At 36.8% G+C, this 20,040-nt stretch overlaps 3 protein-coding genes across 4 annotated transcripts; 1 reads left to right on the top strand and 2 right to left on the bottom strand.

The window, feature by feature from the left end:
- Window positions 1–316: 316 nt before the first annotated feature.
- On the top strand, window positions 317–6,247 carry LOC135624946 (probable aspartyl aminopeptidase). Of its 2 annotated transcripts, XM_065129096.1 has the most exons (12): window positions 317–473; window positions 636–771; window positions 905–983; window positions 1,379–1,581; window positions 1,929–1,998; window positions 3,386–3,529; window positions 3,753–3,848; window positions 3,972–4,127; window positions 4,853–5,029; window positions 5,270–5,344; window positions 5,596–5,736; window positions 5,848–6,247. In XM_065129096.1, the coding sequence occupies exons 1-12, from the start codon at window positions 398–400 to the stop codon at window positions 6,067–6,069; spliced, it is 1,575 nt and encodes a 524-aa protein (XP_064985168.1). In that variant the 5' UTR covers window positions 317–397; the 3' UTR covers window positions 6,070–6,247. The 2 variants fall into 2 exon arrangements, with proteins under 2 accessions (XP_064985168.1, XP_064985169.1); XM_065129097.1 differs by lacking the exon at window positions 3,386–3,529.
- Window positions 6,248–6,795: 548 nt separating this feature from the next.
- On the bottom strand, window positions 6,796–14,116 carry LOC135625991 (sister chromatid cohesion 1 protein 3-like). Its single transcript, XM_065131176.1, has 13 exons — window positions 13,872–14,116; window positions 11,194–11,551; window positions 11,063–11,106; window positions 10,856–10,899; window positions 10,594–10,658; window positions 10,140–10,513; window positions 9,903–10,011; window positions 8,352–8,488; window positions 7,987–8,258; window positions 7,842–7,878; window positions 7,679–7,703; window positions 7,461–7,593; window positions 6,796–7,040 (listed from the first exon to the last, which is right to left on the bottom strand). Exons 1-13 carry the CDS (start codon window positions 13,993–13,995, stop codon window positions 6,939–6,941), a joined length of 1,824 nt encoding a protein of 607 aa, XP_064987248.1. The 5' UTR covers window positions 13,996–14,116; the 3' UTR covers window positions 6,796–6,938.
- A 690-nt stretch (window positions 14,117–14,806) lies between these two features.
- Window positions 14,807–19,513, bottom strand: LOC103968436 (adenylate kinase 4). The gene is made up of 6 exons (XM_009381660.3): window positions 19,283–19,513; window positions 17,886–18,031; window positions 17,681–17,800; window positions 17,416–17,583; window positions 16,291–16,380; window positions 14,807–15,259 (listed from the first exon to the last, which is right to left on the bottom strand). The coding sequence occupies exons 1-6, from the start codon at window positions 19,395–19,397 to the stop codon at window positions 15,161–15,163; spliced, it is 738 nt and encodes a 245-aa protein (XP_009379935.1). The 5' UTR covers window positions 19,398–19,513; the 3' UTR covers window positions 14,807–15,160.
- Window positions 19,514–20,040: the final 527 nt, after the last annotated feature.

Here is a 20,040-nt window from a genome sequence, read left to right as displayed (position 1 = left end):
AGTGCCCAACACCTCATCTGCACGTGGTTGAGCCACCTAGTCGATGCATTTTTTATTTCGAGGTTTCATTGCATATATATATATATATATATATATATATGTATATATATGTATATATATATATATATGTATATATATGTATATATATATGTATATATATGTATATATATACACATGTGTGTATATATATATATATGTGTGTATATATAATACCAAATATATTATTTGAAAGCTAAATTACATATATTATTTGTATTCAGTTGTATCGTTATGAGATGATGTGATAACAGTACATACCGGTATACCGCCCAAACGATTCCAGGCGAAATCGTAACGGCGACACTTTCGTGCCATAAAGGCCCCCAAGTATCGGTCGAGATCATCTCAAGGAGAAGTCATGGCGACTGTGGATCCGATCGCTCTCGATCTCGTCGATTTCCTCAACGCTTCGCCCACCAACTTCCACGCCGTCGGTAATTAATCCAACGTTATCTCCCAACTCTCGCTTTGATCAACGAAGATTCACCTCTTTGGTTCTTCATCCGGCATGTACCCTCGAATCTTTCTCTCTCTCTCTCACGATCGTTTCTTCAGAATGCATGTTCTTTTTTGATTGGGGAAGATTTTTTTTGTAGATGAGGCGAAGAAGCGTTTGAAGCAAGCTGGGTTCGTGCATCTGTCGGAGAGAGAGGATTGGGTGTTGGAACCGGGGGGGAAGTATTTCTTCACGAGGAACCATTCCACTGTCGTCACCTTTGCCATCGGAAAGAAGTAGGGTTTCAGTTAATACATTCCTTTTCGACTTCCTTGCTAGAATTAACTTGCAGAATTTTTTTTTTTTTTTGGTTCATGATTTTTATGCTACGAGATGTTATTGGTTGTATATTTGCATTGCGAATAATAGATATGTTGCCGGGAATGGATTTCACATCATTGGAGCACATACTGACAGCCCATGCCTCAAAGTGAAGCCTGTCTCCAAGGTAAGCGCATTCAACTCAATTTCATTGTTTATATCTGATTGTTAAAATTTTCTTCTTTTGTTTCAATCAGATTTTGTACTGCTACTGGTAAATATTGGGTTTTGCATGTTTTAACTTTTTATAATTTGACTGAAAATAATTTGTTCAAAATTTTTTGTGAATCCATATATATTGCTTTTAACTATTTAGCTAATTATACCAGAAAATGTTGATATTTATAGTTAAAAAATGGATCCATAAGTTCATTTTATATTCAAGTGTGTTTATGCTTATAGAGATGATGGAACATTATGATTAGTTGCTAATGTGATGAGAAATAATAATAAAAATGAAAAATGAGAGAGGGAACTAGATGTTCCTGAATGTAGTTGACCTTGTCTGCCATACCTGTTTAGGTAACAAAAGGAGGATATCTTGAAGTTGGTGTCCAGACATATGGTGGAGGACTTTGGCATACGTGGTTTGATCGTGACTTAACCCTTGCTGGAAGAGTGATAAAGAAAGAAGTGAAGGATGATTCAGTATCCTACTCACACTGCCTTGTCAGGATTGAGGAGCCCATCCTTCGGATTCCTACCCTGGCTATTCACCTAGATAGGTTAGTATCAGTCGTTAAGTAATATGGAGCATTAGATGCTAATTTTATATTTATGTCTTTCTTAATGGCTTTTGATGATCATAGGGTTGAATTGGACATTATGATCATTTAAAGTTTTACATTGGTTTCTAGTAGTTGACAACCTTCACCTTGTGTGAGTACCTCCAAGTTCAGACTTGTATGATAACTATTTAATGACACAGTGGTTTCTTGTGTTCCTTTTCGAGCATTAGTTGTTAGATTAGAAGTTATGTGACTTGTTTAGGAAATGAAATATATCAGTCATGTTATACTTGTTGAAGTTAATAATTTAATATCTTGCATTTTTGTTATATCTTTGTGAACAGGAGTGTTACAGAAGCCTTCAAGTTCAACACACATAGTCACCTCATACCTGTGTTAGCAACATCAGTGAAGGTGATTTAACCTGATTAAATTAACTTTTTGTAGCCTTGAACTTGTTTTTCTTCATGTGCCTATCCATTTGCTATAATATTTAAATTAAACAAGTTCAAATCTAGGGTCAGCTCCTTTGTTCTCACCTATTCTTACAATTCCATTTGATCATCTGTTCCAGTCTTGTTCAAATTGTCAAACATAATTTTCACATCTCATCCTCAGCTGACTCAAACTCCAACTTACCATTAGTGCAGTAATCTGTTTTTGATCTGTCATTGTAAGTTTGTAACACCGTTCAAAACATTCTAATGTCTAAAAGAGACAAACCTTTTAGTTTCTATTGTTTGCCAATTTTCTGATATTTTCTGATATTATCAGTCTTCTCTGTTTTCTTCATCTTTTTCATTTTGCTTCTGTCCTATGATTATATCCTCTTTGATTTTCCCTTTTATAGATAAACAGTAGCATTAGTGAGTTTTTTTGCCTTTTGAGCTTCTCAACCATATCTATCAGCTACATCTTCTGTTATGTTGAATGTAAATATCACTTGAGATATGCCTAAACTCTTTCATGTGTACACTGAATTTACCTGTTACTGTGGTTCCTGTACCTAAGTAGTATCATGTCCTGTCACAAGCTATGTTGTCGCATGCTCACAAATCCATAAGGGCATGGAGACTAGCACATGTCCACATTTGAGTGCTGGTCTCCTACCATATGTGCTTGCTTCATGCTTGCCATGAGCAATCCCTGATGCACATAGTTATCAGAAATTGGAAACGAGGGGCTTATATGCAAGATTCCAAGATTTTTTTTCTTTAGCTCCAGATGATTATTGTCATGATCAATTTGAACATCAGTTTGGTAAATAATTTGTCAATTGATCCATGTTAGTCAATGAAATATACAATTGTTTATATGATCAACTTATGATTCATGAGGAGGCATATCAACAACATTTTCTACGAACAGTTAAAAAGTAAGTGCATAGACTCATAAAAGAATACACATATCTCCATTTGATTCATTTTTGTAGTTTAAAGATATCAATCCCCATTAAAGCATATAGAATTGTTTTTAAATTTTAAAGTTGTGGAACAGATGCAACTTTTAGTAATGGTTCAAATAAATTGGTAACAGAATCAGTGAAATGAATATAACAAAGAACGAACTTTTTCTAATGAGCACATTCATGACACAACATTAATCTTGAAGAAATTTTGGCTTCAAGATGGCTTGCACTTTTGGTTTAAAAAAATTTATGGTTGACCCTTTGTTTTCTATAGATACTCAGTGAGATTCTTTAGCATTTTAATCTGTCATTAACCTTGCTTATAAAACTTTTATTTCATTTTATCTCTTGGTTTTGTTTCATTTTATACCCGTTGCTTGATTGATTACGAAGAATCTCATCTCTCTCAAAACCAAAGCGGCGAATCCAGTGGACAAGGCTCCCACCAATAGAGGGTCAATGTGCACACCCTTACTGAGGCTATTTCAAAGTGACACTACAATTCTGGTTATCTTCCAAACAAAAGTGAACCTGAGGGTAACCTTAGTTCCCATTGATTAAATTGTTTTCTTTGGTTCAAGGAATGATTGGAAATGTACTACAATTTTATTTTCAAGATTTAAACTGCCATATCCAAATGTCTTTTCGACTATGCTTCTATGTTTTAAAGATTTTAAATATTGTGGAAATAATATTCAAGATGTTGTACTACTTTGACTTCCATGACAAGTTCTTTTCTTTTTAAATGAAATATGTGTAGGGTGAGATTCAGAAGCTTGTAGATCAAAATGGTCCCTGTAAGTCAAATGCACAAGCAAATGTTGATAACAAAATACATCATCCAGTGCTACTGCAGGTAAAAGAATTCTCTAACAATATATCTTTTTATAACCTATGTTGGATTGTCTGAAAAGTACTGATGCATGCAATAGTTGAATGCTTGGTGGGAGTTGACACATTGGTTGGTGTTTCTATACAGCTTATTGCTGACCAGGCTCATTGCCATCCAGATGAAATTTGTGACTTTGAGCTGCAAATCTGCGATACTCAACCAAGTGTCATAGGTGGTGCAATGAAGGAATTTATCTTCTCGGGAAGGGTTGATAACCTTTGCATGTCATTTTGTGCACTAAAGGTAAGTTGTCTTTTCTTATCTGTTTGTTTACATGGTGCTTCATACCTTACAAAGTATAACATGATAGCTGTTTGGATAAGTCAAATTAGTTTTTACTCTTTAAACAATTTCAGGGTTTAGTTGTGATGGATCACAGAACTTGATTATGCCTCGTACGTCCATAACTGATTGATACTAAAACTGTAACAAACCATGTAGTCAAGGCCCATACTGTATTTTAAGTAATAACTTAATCATTCTGCTTTTAAGTAACAATTTTAAGTTTTACTGTCTTAAAAATATCTTTGGCCTTGTATCATGCTAATTACCCTTGAAGTCAGATATTCAGCTACCTTTATGGGCTGTTGATACTTTCACAAGAATACTATATAATTCTGAAGACATTTATCTTAAAATCCATTTTTACATTGGATTGGATGTTATAAAAAGTTTGAGTAATGATTTTATTCTGTTAAAAGTGCTTATGCAAGGACATTACAGCATTTGTGGCTGTTGAGGAATATTTCGTCTTTATGATCTCCAAATGAGAGTTACCATATATTCATCGGATAATATGTCAATCCACTGATTAGCTAGCTAGGAATATAGTGCTTAAGTCAATAGTGGTATTGCATTTGACATTATTATTATTATTATTTTAAATTCTGAGTTTATCTTCTTGTTTCATGTTTGCAAAGCAAGCAGATTAGCTACAGTGTAACTTATATATCTAAGTTCAATTTCAGGCATTAATAGACTCCATCTCTGTTGGAAGTTTGCTTGATGAAGAATCTGGTGTCAGGATGGTGGCATTATTTGATCATGAGGAGGTTGGATCAAATTCAGCTCAGGGAGCTGGATCTCCTGTCATGTTGGATGCTCTGTCAAGGATAACAAAGTCTTTTGATTCTTCAGATCCCAGGGTACTATTACTTTTGATTTTACTATGTTTTTCTATATAAAGCTTCTTTTTCTTTGCTTTCCAGATTTGGCTTATCTGCATCTTGGTTATATATGTTCTATTTATTTTAGCATTACCAAAAATGAGAAACTTGTCTTCCTTGGACAGTGTGCTAATTGATTATTGTTAAGGCTTCAGACTTTGGGCATCTTTGAATTGATTAAACTGGACAATTGTTTTGATTTATCCATGTTTCTTTCAGTTTCTTGAGAAGGCAATCCAAAGGAGTTTTCTTGTTTCAGCAGACATGGCACATGCTTTACATCCTAATTTTATGGTATGTCTGGTCTTTCTTTTGGCTTTACTGGCTGTCTTGTGGAGAAAATGAATTAAATTACCTAAACAATCTTTGCTGCTGTAGAGCCTGAATAGCCTTCAGGCAGGAAAAACGTGTAAGATATTGGTTTCTTTATACTTCTGCCACTAGTCTCAACACGGTTTTGGTCCGTCGTCAAGTTATTGGCAGCAGTTTTAAGTGGAACAATTTAATGTAAGCACCACTATCGGCTTCTTTTCGCATGCTTGCAGGACAAGCACGAGGAAAATCATCAACCGAAACTACATGGTGGTCTTGTTATTAAACACAATGCCAATCAGCGTTATGCCACCAATGCTGTTACTGCATTCATATTCCGAGAAATTGCAGAAATGCATAACTTACCCTTTCAGGTGAGTTGCCTCCTTAACTGACCCAGTATTATTGTTCTGTGCCGACACAAGCACGACATGTATTTGATGCATTATATTTTCTTCGTACTAATACTATTTGACAATTTGCAGGATTTTGTGGTTCGGAATGACATGCCATGTGGTTCAACCATTGGTCCCATACTTGCAAGCGGTGTCGGAATTCGGACTGTCGATGTTGGTGCGCCTCAGTTGTCGATGCATAGCATTAGAGAAATGTGTGCTGTTGACGATGCCAAACACTCTTACGAGCATTTCAAGGCATATTTCAACGAGTTCACGAAACTTGAGAAGAAATTAGTCGTCGACCTTTAATCAATTGCCTTCAAATGAAATGGATGATGGTAGGTTTCATGATTATATTTTACTCTAAACTAACTTATGTCGTGGCATGATATTATTGTGAGGATCAACACATTAGGGTTTGTAGCAAAAACAAAAAATGTTATATTCTTATTTATGTATAGAAACCATCTTAACAACAATTTCCTCACCAAGGGCTTATTGCATCTATAAATTTTAGCTTCTGCTCTAGCCAGGAAAATATATTGTTTGACATGTTCTATTCATTTGGCTTCTTGCTGAAGAATCCATAGGTTCTCTTCCTTTAGTAAAGCTGACGAGGTAGACCTTTTGCTTGATGAGGTAGACCTTTTGCTTGATACTCTTGTGATGATTTTTTGAGATGGAAAAATAGATCTTTAAACTATTCAAACATAAATTTTCTCAGTCCACATAGCACTTACAAAGCAAACACGAACTCTTAGTAGCTGCATACTTCGGCCTGGTAATATCAAATATCATTTTTGAACAGCAAACAGAGCCATTAGGAGATAAACCACAATCACTCGCATTCTATCACCAATAAAATGGAAATGGAGCAGAACTCCGATGATGAACAAACTCGAGATCGGGAGCGTAACACTAGTGATGCAACAACTGAAACTATTAAACCAGTGTTAAGGTTTTTTTGTATGATTACACTGATATTTACAAGAACCCACTGGGCTAGCAAGTTGAAAAGGTTATTTTGTATGATTACACTGATATTTACAAGAAACCACTGGGCTAGCAAGTTGCACAAAAATGGGAATGGAACATAACATCCATCCGCCTCTGATAAGTTCGCTTTGCGACTAAGTTGAACTTATCAGCTTCTAAGATCTGCGACTTAGTTGAACTTGTCAGCTTCTAAGATCTGCTTCCAGTTTTGGGGTTGGCAATATAATTATATCACCGTATGGAGAGTCCTGATTGACATCTATGCTTTGACATCCCTTCAAGATCTGCAGAACGATAAAGCCATGTTTTCAAGCAGCATTCTGTATCGATGTCATTTTTTCTATCATGGCTAATGCATGCCCACGGACATGTGTGTCTTGATCACTCTATATATGCAATCCAGATTATACGCAGCCTAGGAATTGCGATCTGAGACCTGCAACTCAGATCAAGATGCTTTTTCTGTTCCAGATCATGGCAATACATGATCCGTATTGTGATCTAAAATCGTGATTGTCAGTTGCTATATTCCTATTCAGAAATTCACCGAGTACAAAACAACAGAGGTACCAAATAACAATGAAAACGAATTCAAAGCTTTGAAGTACTTTCATTGTCATCACTCTTGACCAAATTAAGTTAAATGCATAATGACTTGGCAAACCAAAAAATGTGACCTCATATACGACGTTTGAGAAACCTACCAGAATTTCATAAAAAAATCTAGCAGAGTCAGATCTTTTGCTCCATAGTAAAATTTGCCGTAAACTCAGACTCTCTTCTCGTTGTTCACCTTTAGGATGCAAAAGTTTGCTAGAAAGATACTGCGCCACACCCCTTCATTGGAAGATGTCCAAAGAAATGTCAATTCAGAAGAAAAACTAAGTGAAAAGTGAAGACAAATAATCTCTCTATAATGTACCTGCTTCTTAGTGACCATCCATTATCTGCAATAAATGTAGGTTCATAAGAATATGCCATGCAAATTTAATCTACTGCTCTTACAACATAAGAATAGTGGAAACCAGTATATAGGAAACAAAAGATTGAATGTAAACTTCCTTTTGCTGTCCTAATGGCACTACCTTGGCCAATAGTACCCTTTTCCTGAGACTCAAGATCCTGCAAAAGAGAACATATCAAGATATTCTGTACAACTGCAGTATGACTAACTCTGTAAAAGAAACAGATTATGGTTCAACCTAAAGAAAGACCAAAGAGCTCTGTTACCTGACCCATAAGATCCAACCCAGTGCCTGATAAACCCAGAGATAAATTTACCTCCATTTCACCAAGTGTATCAGTTCTAGGCACATCAGCATGACTCTTAGGAGGTGAAACTTCAATATCAGGTTTGTTGTAGGAATGTTCAACTTTAGTGGATTTGCTGGATGTTTGGTGATCCACATCCTGTGATTCTAAGTGGTGATTTGCGGACCTATGTATTGGTGAATAAAAAGAGGAACTGCTTTGAAAGAGAGCCTTGAGCTCTGAGGCCATACCTGCAAGGACATGGAACAATAATGCACAGCAAAGTTACAATTTGTCCTAGTCCACACAAGTGAAAACTTGCATAAAGATATTTGATGCCTCACAAGTAATCACAGGTTCCAAAATGTTCTGCTGCAGATTAGGGATTCTGTAAGACTTCCAGGCATCCAGAAGCGTGTGAGGTACTTTTCTCCTTTTGAAAATTAAACTACTAGCATCATGTATTCCCTTCCTTAGAGACCTGTGAGTATTTATGATAAATACAAAACCATCAAAACAAATATGAGTAAATACCTGAAGATCCAAGCACATGAGCTGAAAACAAAGCAATACATGTTCAAATTTCCACATAATCAGTTCAGTAAACTAAGCCTCTTTCCAGGCCCCATATATTATATCCATGATGAACAAGGTAAAACCAGACTTTAGCTTACCATTTGCTTAGCAATATTATGTCTATTCAACAATGTGATTGATTAAACTCTATCAGTCTCATCCTGACGCATGTCAGCAAGAACCTGCATGTGCCAGCCCAAATCATTTCCTCAGGTAACAGACATACCACAGTGGACCAGCATCGCTCCATGTGTCATTATCTAATACCATGCCACTATCTGCTCTATCCAGCATATGCCACCCTACACCCGTAGGCATGGCCACGCAATTCACCTCTTCCTAATATTATGATGTACGAGATACATATCTCATGTTGCAACGATCCAATATCTTTAAGGATGAGGAGATCATGAACAAAAGCCAAATTCCAATATCCAATGCTAGGGAAGATAAGTAGAGGTTAGGAGCACCAAATACCAAAAGCCAAAACAACCTCACATTATAATTGCATGATGTAATCAAGGTTGATTAGAACTAGGAGGAATCACAATTCAGAGTAAATGTGATATTGCATCATTAAAATTTGATTGAAGGACACTCATTTCAATCATAAGACAAGGTTGGTTATGAAGCCATTTATTGCATGATGAAATGACCATTAATTTATCTGTAGATAGAACTATCAACAACTATATTCTTACGTGACACTGTTTGTCAACCATTGCATTCAGTCTCACAACCACTCTCAATTACTTGACTCACTATCCTCCTTATCAGTTACCAGGAATGTTTGAACTTGACGTATGGACTTCTGTATTCCCTTTCAACCACTTTCCCATGAAGCTATTTTTCTTATAACTTGAATGCTCCAGTGGAGGACTTCAACCACAATTGGATAAGCTAAGGAGGCTCCTTGTAAAGTCTCAGAAACTGACTAACAATATACAACTGACTTGTTTGTGACAGTTCTAGTTTTAACAAACACTTCATTATTCTTCCACATCTCAACCGATAAAATCAAATCTGGATAGAGGGAGTTGAAGTTAGCTGAGACGTGCTATGCGAGTGAGAAATATGTAATTAGAAAATACCATAATGAAATCTAGTAGCTACACTTTAAAATCTATATAACCTTTTTGAAGATAAGAATACTGTTTGCAATTTAGACTTCACAGCTATTAATGGTCTACATTCCTGTTAGCAGATTTAGGTTTAAAGATATCATTATAAATAAGGAAAAAGGAAAAAACTTCTAGCAAGAAATTTACTTTAATAACTCAAATATTACAAACATATCTATGGATTATGACAATACATACTCATTGGATAGCACTATTGTTTCATCAAAGAAATTCTTTCTCTTCTTCAGTATACGATGATGTTCTCTTTTAGCTGGAGTCCGGACGGTAAATTTAGGAGAAGGAACACCTGAACAGAAAGACAACAGGCGATCAAAATTAAGAAATAACATGGTTTGACACAACGAGTAAAATAGGTTCACCATAATCATTCTGCAAATGCAACTTAGATAAATGCCTCTGTCTAAAAGCACCAACCTAGATCACATGGGGACAGATCTTCATTATGGGTTTTAGTGGGATGTGTAACCATTGCACTTTTATTTGTATAGGCTGACAAATTTTTATAATTTGATGAAAATGCCTCCTGTGACACCAAAGGATCTGCTGGATTCGGTAGATTCCTAACAGCATCAGCAATATCAGAATCTGTAGGCTTCATCGTTTTTACAGGATGTAGCCGATCTTCTGATTCTCCATCAGGCATGATGGGATCCAATGATTTTTTCTCCTCTAGCCATCCATGAAATCTGACATCTCCTTGAAGATTCTCCTTTTCTGCGTTTCCACAGCTAAAGTTGCACTCTTCATCGAACTCAAGGTTAATGTCCATCATATGGGATGGAAGAACACTGTTAGAAAAAATTATTTGGCATTATAATGTAAGCAACTTGTACTTGACAATATGACTTTGATCACTAACTATACATACTCATTAACAGGTGTAAAGCATGAAGAATTAATTTCATCGCACATGACTGATTCCCTGTGATTGCACTGCAGAAAATACATAATTCAAGATTACAAGCAACATGAAAACAGAAAACTCCATGTACACTGCAACTCTTGCTGGTATTTAGAATTAAAAGACAGGAAATAGAAAGGCTCCATCTATCACAAAAGTAGTGCTGATATCAAGAAGTAAAAAAAGGCCAAAATTCAAAGATTTAATTAGAAAATTTGTACAGAAATACCTCAATCAGACAAGAAAGGTCATTGTTATCATCCAGGCATTGACCTGTTAGAAGGCAGGTATTTGAAACAACAGTGAAGTTATTGTCTACAATGAAATCAGACAACGGGAAGCAATTACATTTTAATCCCCAATAGACTGACAATTTAAGTTTCTAACAAAAAATTTTAATGTAAAAGACGAGCTTAAGCAAGTGCAGAAGTAATACCTTGAAGTGTAAACTGTTCATGAGGACTGGTATTGGCTGTGTCACTGGATGGAAATTCATATTTGTTTTACTAGAGGGTAAAAGATGTGTAAGCAAAGTTGTACTGAAGTCTGAGTTATTGAAGTTCTTACTTGTCATCTGGAACATCCAGATCAAAAGAATCAAGTGCCAGTCTTTCAGGTACACTGATAGTAATATGATGGTATGGAGCACGCATGGTTTCCACTGGTTCTGCAAAGATTGGTTCTTTTGATGAACTTATATCATGGTCTGGTTTGTGTCCTGCTTCTATCAAGTGGTGTCGTGTTCTGGTATTTGCTCTCTTTGTTTCAGTGAGTTTGACAGGAGCCAATGATTTTCTTATGCAAATCAAAGCCACGTTGCAATCATGGTAGAGATAGTCAACTTTCTTTGAGAATATCCTCACAATACCCAGCAGAAGTTGGGCTAAGACTCTGTATGATATCTGGATTTCAGGCACAATTTTATCTGCAGAAGATGATAAGAAGGGCTAAATGAAAAGCATAATTAAATCAACTGAAACAAACCAATTAAAGATTAAAATTGTGGGCCCTTCTATTGGGTTGCCAACCTTATCGCTACCATCGAATAACTAAAGGTGTGTTTTACATGCAATGACCACAATGTTTAAACTAGCAACTAGTCATACACAACATATCTCAGGAATGGGATAAGAAACCATAAAAATAGAATCCAAATCTGAACCAAGTTTTTTTTTTTTAATTTTCATCTCCAGTGCACATATCTGAACCATGTTACTATAACTAATATAAACATTTCTGAACCGAATTGTCCAAATGTTTAGGTTTCATCTATCCCAATCAGACCCCCTACTTCTGTTGGTGGCATCAATTTCCCAATCTCAACCTCAATCATAGCCTTCCTTGTCAGTGGCATTAATTAATCAGTTGACAACATCAGCATCTGCCATCTAAGTTGCGAAGCTTTGCATATGGCTTTCAACCATCCATCATAGTAATTGTGCATTAACCTAGTTATTTCAAAATTTGAATTGGAAGAAAATCAGCCACGAAGTTCTGATGGTTACATAATACTACTGAATAAATGTCATAATTTCTCTAGCATTATTTACATCTGTTGTTTGGAGGAGATTTGATATTCACAGCAGATTTATTTTGTAACAAGTCCTAGTTAATTTGGATGGAGGACTCTGAGAACACAGATATGCACAAGTCTTGTATTAGGCTTGAGGAGCCCAATTCATCCCACTTCGAATGGGGATATGGGGTTTATAAACATGTAAGGTTTGATGGACCAACCACTTGGATCTGGAGCTTAAGCATCTGGAGTCACGTAATATGTTCAAGTTACTATACCAGTAGTTCTACCAAGCTTAGTGACAAATTAGCATAAACAATTAAGTCAAATATGCATTTACAAGGCAAATTCTTTTAGAATCTGTACTTAGATAACTTATGTATCAAGCGATATGACAATATCTCGTTTCAATGTGACAAATTGGTGCCAGATACAAGGCCAAGGACTCTGACAACAGAAAGATACCAAAGACCAATATGCCCGAGGCCGAGGATTCTAACAACAGAAAGACCCTTAGAAAGGCCCCAGGGAATCCAAGTTGATGCATACCGATTGCCATATTATACCAAGGCAATCCTGGTTCATGCTGCTTAATCTGTCTACCGTATTCTCAACACTTCAGTAACAGAGTTCGCGAGGAAACTGTTCTAAACTCCAGTGAATTCAAATTTCAATCCTACAAACTAAATTTAATGTGCCTCGACATATATTATGTGGTACAGAACAACGAGTATGTCCATTGCTGATTATCTGACTACCAGAAAAAGGAATGGTAGCAGGTGGAAACAGACACAAACCTGTCATACAACTGCCAAATGACACACCAAAATAAACCAGGGGTTTGACGATACCGACAACAAAATGTTATATACATCGGTTGCCAACCTAAGAAACATGACCAACAATTCATATGCACGTTGCTATACATAGCAAGGGACTCCTGGTTCACGCTGCTTCAACTGTCTGCCACATTCGCAGCACTCCAATAACAGAGACAGGGAGGGAAATTATACTAGTAGGAAGTCCAATGACTTCAAATTCCAATCTGTGTTTTCACCTGTCTTATGTGTGATAAAAAGCAAAAAAAAAAAAAAACCCATCTGCGGTGATAGGATTAGCCAAAGAATTACAACTTCAACATAAGATATTTCATAGCAAGGAATAGTAGCAGGTGGAAACGGATACAATCCTGCCATAGAACTGCCAAATGGCACATCATAATAGACCAGATGCGCGATGTCAACCTAGGAAACGTGATCGACCAAAAATATTGGGTAACGCAATGGTGAATTAACAAACCTAACTTTCTGCCGCTGATGCAAAACCTTTTTATCTACAAACGTCAACTAGGTTTTCACAACGTCAAAGAAAACAGCATTAACCCCTCAAGTTTTCCTCTATTGCGTATCTACCTTCGTTCAACTGCTTAAACAAGTTCGTTTGATATCATCAAACTATAAAGATCGACACACTTAGGATGACCAAATGAAAACCCTTATCCAAAACCAGATATCAAAAGAGGGCTTTTCTAAAGCCATTGCCTCGAGACAACACCAGAAGACAAGGAGAAAAAAGACGCAAGCATGTGAAAAGAATCGAACCGCCTCCGTCCACGACACTATGAATGCTAACACATGGCAACCAATCTAACTACAAAAGAAAGAAAGGACGTCTTTTTGAGGCCATACAAAAGAACCGAAGAGGGGGGTTAAACAGAGACGGTCAATACCAACTGAAGAGGAGATGTCGGCGTGGGCAATCTGCTCCCTCTTGAGTTTCTTGAAGCAATGGGCAGCGACCCATATGGTGCCCAGGGGACCATTTCTCGAGAGGAGAGAGTGCGAATAGAACATCCTCGCTTCCCACGACCGGTGCCGCTTCGTCACTTTCTCGATTCCTTGGAGGGAGGCGCTCAAGCTGGAAGACTCGGTGGGAAACCGCAAAGCTTTCGAAGGAAGCCGTAGAGAAATAACAAAGGGGATTTGGAATAGACAGGAAGACACAGAGCCCGGCACATTTAACTACAACAGTGCCCCGCGCCTCTCGGCTGGGGTTTCGTAAGCTGAGTCGTGGACTGGCATCGATGCTTTCCGAGCTTTGGGCGATTTGAGTTACGACGACAATAACGAGGCAGAAAGCATTATTATTTAAGCTGAAATGGAAAAAAGGTAATAATACAAAAAAATGTTGTGCCCGTTTCGTAATTGTATGGTCGTAACGGTAAGTTTTCTTGAGAAGAGATTTTAAAACAGGGATCAAAGGCTGTTCTATGTTTAGAAGAAGTGAAAAATACAAGAAAATAGAAAATAAATAGAATTTTAGTTGCGACAATAAATAATAATATTAACTATTATTTTCAGTTTATATTTTGGATGCCTGTTGTAAGTCGCCTCATCACACGTGTCACGTCGAGCACAGAGTGCCTCCATTTACCTCCAACACACGTGAATGGAATTTTAATCCTAATGTTTTCCCAAAACTGACTAATTAATTAAATACCCGAACTCAATTTTAATCCAATTTAATTATATTAGTATGATCATTTCCATATTCACTCACAATAAAACCAACAGAATAATTACGGATGTCAAAAAAATCACAATTCACTATCCCATACCCGATCCGGTTGATATGTATTTTAGTCAAATTTAAACAATTGGAACATCCACACAAATTCTGATATATAAATCTGCAGTACTATCGAACAAGAAGATAGATATATATCTTCTTCATACCTATCACTCGGATCACAGATCAGAGTTGGAGAGGGAGATATATCTTTACGAGACAAACACAGGCAACAAATTTCGGAATCTAGAAGCTTTCTCCCCCCAAAAAACGAGGTTAATGTTACAGCTCCTCTTCTCCAAAAAATAGTACAACAAAATTTCTTGTTTCATCGATTATTTTGGACTCATCATTGTGCGTGAATCAGCGGAAGTTCGAAACTCTGAGAGGAAAGACACTGGCTAATTATTGGTGACATCAAACTTTTGTCGAGCAAAGGGAGGGTTCCACTCATGAAAGAGACTTCAGAACCTCAGCAGTAACATCTTTGGGGGACTTCTCAGCATGAAGCTGAGCGACGACATCCTTTTTGTTGTAGTAATTAATCACCTGCCACACAAGACAAGTCCAATGATCATTCTACAATATATGCCTATAATAACGAAACAACGAAGGAAAAATAAAATTGTTGTTCAGAACAGACGAAGAATCAATGGAATCATATGTTATGTAAATAAAAATCAATATTGTTGTTCATGTTCAAGTGGATAGCATGCCAACAGGAAATAGATGGTTCCCAATAACAGACTGTCAACTGCCTTAATCTCTTTAAAACCTAATATAGCAGACATGGAAAGACACTTGAAGAAAAGCAGCCTAGGATTCATAGCTAGTAATTTAATGAGATATTTAAAACTTAAGAATTTTCTTAACAGTCGATCTAAGATTGCTAATTATAACAGGATGGATTGCTAGCCGGTAGGTTAATGAGATCCTAAAAGCAAGGTTCGCAATTTCGTACCATACCGAAGTTTCGACGTTAGCTCGGTATGGTACGATACTGTATACCGAGCGATATACTGCTCGGTGTGTGTATATATATATATATATATATTCATCTAAAAAGGCGATGCAACGTCGCCTTATATATATATATCGTTCTGTCCGGTAACGAGCGGTCCGTGTACCAGTCAGCTGACGGACCGATATGTACCGCTTGTACCAGACAGTATTATTCAAAATTGCATACCTTGCCTAAAAGTTTTAACAATTTTCTCAACAGTTGATCTAAGATGGCTAACTCCTCTTAACAGGACTGCCACCTGAATCATAGCAAATATTGAACCAGTTTTCAATAGATAAGAAAACAATATATCATGGTACACACCAAACAAAAAATAAGAATAGAACAACCTCATTATGGTACTTTGATGCCTACATTCGCAGAAAAGTACATGCACATGCAATAGCCAGACATCAGACAATAAAAATACATGCACCTAATGACCTCAAAGTTGTGTAAAAACTTATATTATGCTTAAAAATATTATCAATTATGCAACAAATAAAACAGTTATCAGTAAAAGAATGAAGATGATGATCTCAATAAACTTAATGGTAAGAAGGAAAAAACAACTTACAGGTTCGGTCTGTCTGTGGAAAGCTTCCAGCCTTGACTTGAGGACTTCAGCTGTATCATCTTTCCTCTGAATCAAGGGTTCTCCCGACACCTTCAGAGAAAAAAGAAGGAATATGAGCATTAATTTCGTAAGACCAACCAAACTAAGAGTATATCATTACATAACTGTTTTCAAAGATCTCATCAAGACTACAAGATAATATATCTAGTAAACATCATTTAAGAGCTGAGAAATGCATTTACAAGGACAGAAAAAGCTCATTAATTTGCAGCGGGTTGGTACAAGGTACACAAAAAAATGGAATCAGCCCAAGCTTTGGGACAAGGTTGGCAGGATCAGCCAGATAGACAGGCAGACTATGTTAGCCAGATTAGATAAATAACGAAAATAAATCTTTATATAATTTTACATGCAAAAACATATAAATAATTTTCAGTAAAAATAAGAATATTACATATTTATTTTTTTAACACGTATATATTCTATAAAATATTTAACTGGAAAAGAATATATTTCTAAAATGTAAAAAAAAATCCTTAAATAAAGGTGTCATGAGAGTCCTACAGCTGTAATCACCCAAAGTCACAGAAGTCTCTTCTGCAGAGACAGTAGTGGAGGCCAGAGGGAAGAAGCAGCAATAATCTTCCTCCTCTCTTTGTGACTCGAGCTAAGAATTGACAGATCCCAATCAGCAAGATGGAATAGGGAATCGTCAATGAAGTGAATCAAGATCTATTTACTACACTAGAGTCTACGATTATGAATTATGTTTACCTCAAGATGCATATTTCAAGTCAAATCATAATGACATTCCATCAACTATGTGACAATCAGCAGCACATGCATATGTAAGTTCAAGCTCCATATTAAAAAAAATCAAAAAATTTACAAATTAGCTATTGACCTACTCCCATTTTACATTAATCCAATATCTTATTTATATGTTGAGCAAGAAAGTTCCCCTGTGACATTCACTAACCCAACCAACCCTCAGGCACATCTAATGTTTTGCAATTAGGAAAAAAAAAAGAAGTAAAACACAAAATACATGGAGTTCTGACAAAATATATTCAGAATAAAAACAGATGCTCTAAGAAAACGCTAAAACTTATTCCATCTGCTTACATCATCAATACCGGGAACCTTTGGAGGAGCAAATTTGGTGTGGTAAGTCCTACCACTAGATGGATGAATCCAACGGCCAGTAATTCTTTCCTCCAGTATGGCATCATCAATTGCAAAATTTAGCACCTTGTCAATCTTGGTACCTTGCTTTGCCAGCATCTCATCAAGCTGAACTCAAATTCGGAAAATTGAGAGGGAAAATACTAAATAAACAGAAAATAATCTCAATCTGGCATTGGATGGTAAAAGAATAAAGAATATTTACCTTTTCTGCTTGAACAACTGTCCTCGGAAATCCATCTAGAATGAAACCCTTCTGGCATGATGGTTTTTTCATAGCTTCATCGATAATCCCAACAACCAAGTCATCAGAAACAAGTTCTCCCTGGACCAAGAGTCAAAATAATCAATCAGTACTAAAATCACTGATTCTTTTCTAATCTCACTTTTATTCATTAAAAGAAGAATACCTTATCCATAGCTTCTTTAGCTTTAATTCCCAGTGGGGTCTTAGCAGCCACAGCAGCTCTCAACATGTCACCAGTGGCTAAATGACACAAGCAATATTCATCCTTTATAATAGGAGACTGAGTACCCTTTCCAGAACCTGGTGGACCTGCCATGTTAAAAGACCCATTGAAAGTTGAACAGAAAGTTACTGCCATCCAGGATTTCAAATACCAGTTGGAGGGCATGTAATGACCCATATGTGTATATACCGGTCTTGTATAGGACCATATAGGTTAGTACCGATCAGTATAGGTCTTGTATAGGACCTACAACATACGAAAAGATTGGGATCTTCACATAAAGGATCTCCCTATTGTAAATTGACAGTTTGACATCTCCATTTCTTTTTAATATTACATTCCAAATCTATTGTTTACTTAGCAATTTTATCATCATATGCCAACTTTAAATGCACCTAAACTTCAATTGGATCTATGGATTGACTTCGTTGCCCCCTCGTTTAGAAGCCAACATGATCCCCAAGGACATTTCTTCTGTGAGCCTTACCATGAGCACTTCCCATTCTTCATTTAATTATTTAGTTCTTCTAAGTGTGTTGGTGCTGTAACGGTGTTATTCACTTCCTGTTGATGCTCTATCGCCACAGGCCAAGATGTGACAAATAATGGTAGTATGATTTAATAGTACTATGGCAGTATTTGAACTGTAAAAAAGCTATCGCAGAGGAAATAGTTTTCATTTCGCACGCAAGAAGGCACCTTAGGACTAAAAATTTCAAATTTCCCATGCAATTCTAAGTGAATCTCTTCTTAAGGCTCTCTCTCAAGCCACCATTTGTCGACCTCTGTCATTAGATATATACTGCTACCAAGCATTCGCCCTCAACTGTCATCAAGAAATATCAAGGATCCTTAACAACGAAGATACTAACCAGTCTAAAACACTTATTTAGTCAACTGACCATTTACCTAATTCAAAAAAACCCTTTGTTTCCAACACTTAATTCCCCCTAAATAACAACCAAACTGACTAATCTAATACCCAACTAGATGAGTACACACAACCGATGCACGACTGTGTAGGAAACGCACATATGGGACTAATGAGTTGATTTGGTCTCCGATAGAACATATAACCAGACGAAAACTCGTGTTGGAATCTGCCCTATTCAATAATTGGTAATATCGTCCAAGAGAATAGACATGATCTAGGTTTTAGAAATAGCTATTCCCGGACGCATGCATTGCCTCCGATGGCACATTCCAAAACGCCACCGCAGAAATCCCTTTTTCTTTTCGTGGGGTGTCATTGGCAAGATAATCCATAACAAGCTTGAAACTCATTTTAACCCACAGATCTGAAATCTAGAGAGGGTTGTGGACGGAGGAGGACATACCGACGAGGATGAGGCGCTTGTCGGGCTTCGACGAGCACTTCATGCGGCGGAGGAGCTCCGTCATCAGATCCAGCGACGGCACGTCGTCCAGATCCACTCTCCCGCCGCTCGCCATCTCCGTCGACCCCTTTGCTGCACCTCTCTCTCTCTCTCTCTGCCCAATCCAATCTCACTTCGGCGATGACAAGATGGCGAGATCGATCCGCAGACACCGCCCTCCTATTAATTCTGAGCAAGAGAAGGGTTGGGATTTCTCGTGAAGGCTTTCGTGCCCTAATCTATGCCGCCGGTTCGACGTAAATTAACTTATACCACTAATCATCACTGTCAATCAGAAAAAGAGTGACAAAAGAAGGGAGTCGGTTTGATTTTGGTGCAATGTTTTCGGGGGCACACCGTAACGAAGTTGGGTTTTACCTACCTAATGCGGACGGGTCAGTCTCATCTTCCACAGCTACCACCTGAAAAATACTTGTTTATTTATTTGATTTGTATTATTTTACTAAACATTATTTTATTGTTTTTCTTCATAATTCGGCTAAAGGAATAGCAAATTCACGATTAAAAAAAGTAAAATAATAATCATATGTTAAGAAATACCCCAAATAATAAGCTACGGTATTATTTAAGAATAATAAAGAAGAAATATCAGTGAAATCGTATCATCAATAATAATAATAATAATAATAATAATAATAATAATAATAAACCCCTGCGGGCTTGGTAACATTGTAAATAAAGCAAACGGGAGAGGTATA

This window comes from Musa acuminata, chromosome BXJ2-10, assembly GCF_036884655.1.
Source record: "Musa acuminata AAA Group cultivar baxijiao chromosome BXJ2-10, Cavendish_Baxijiao_AAA, whole genome shotgun sequence".
NCBI lineage: Eukaryota > Viridiplantae > Streptophyta > Magnoliopsida > Zingiberales > Musaceae > Musa > Musa acuminata.
The sequence above is the reverse complement of the archived record's forward strand: the minus strand, read 5'-3'. Positions and strand labels throughout refer to the sequence as shown.

Bases quoted from the DNA above. Each gene is read 5' to 3' on its own strand.
- LOC135624946 (XM_065129096.1), top strand. From the start codon at position 398: ATGGCGACTGTGGATCCGATCGCTCTCGATCTCGTCGATTTCCTCAAC. The intron at 1,999-3,385 runs GTGATTTAACCT...TTGATTACGAAG, and splicing joins TGTTAGCAACATCAGTGAAG to AATCTCATCTCTCTCAAAAC. The intron at 5,345-5,595 runs GTATGTCTGGTC...GCATGCTTGCAG, and splicing joins CTTTACATCCTAATTTTATG to GACAAGCACGAGGAAAATCA.
- LOC135625991 (XM_065131176.1), bottom strand. From the start codon at position 13,995: ATGTTCTATTCGCACTCTCTCCTCTCGAGAAATGGTCCCCTGGGCACC. The intron at 11,107-11,193 runs GTAAGAACTTCA...ATTTCCATCCAG, and splicing joins CTGGATGTTCCAGATGACAA to TGACACAGCCAATACCAGTC. The intron at 7,879-7,986 runs GTAACAGAGCTC...TCTCTTTTGCAG, and splicing joins GGTTGGATCTTATGGGTCAG to GATCTTGAGTCTCAGGAAAA.
- LOC103968436 (XM_009381660.3), bottom strand. From the start codon at position 19,397: ATGGCGAGCGGCGGGAGAGTGGATCTGGACGACGTGCCGTCGCTGGAT. The intron at 18,032-19,282 runs GTATGTCCTCCT...TTAACATGGCAG, and splicing joins CAAGCGCCTCATCCTCGTCG to GTCCACCAGGTTCTGGAAAG. The intron at 16,381-17,415 runs GTAAGCAGATGG...TTTTCTCTGAAG, and splicing joins AGGTTCCCGGTATTGATGAT to GTGTCGGGAGAACCCTTGAT.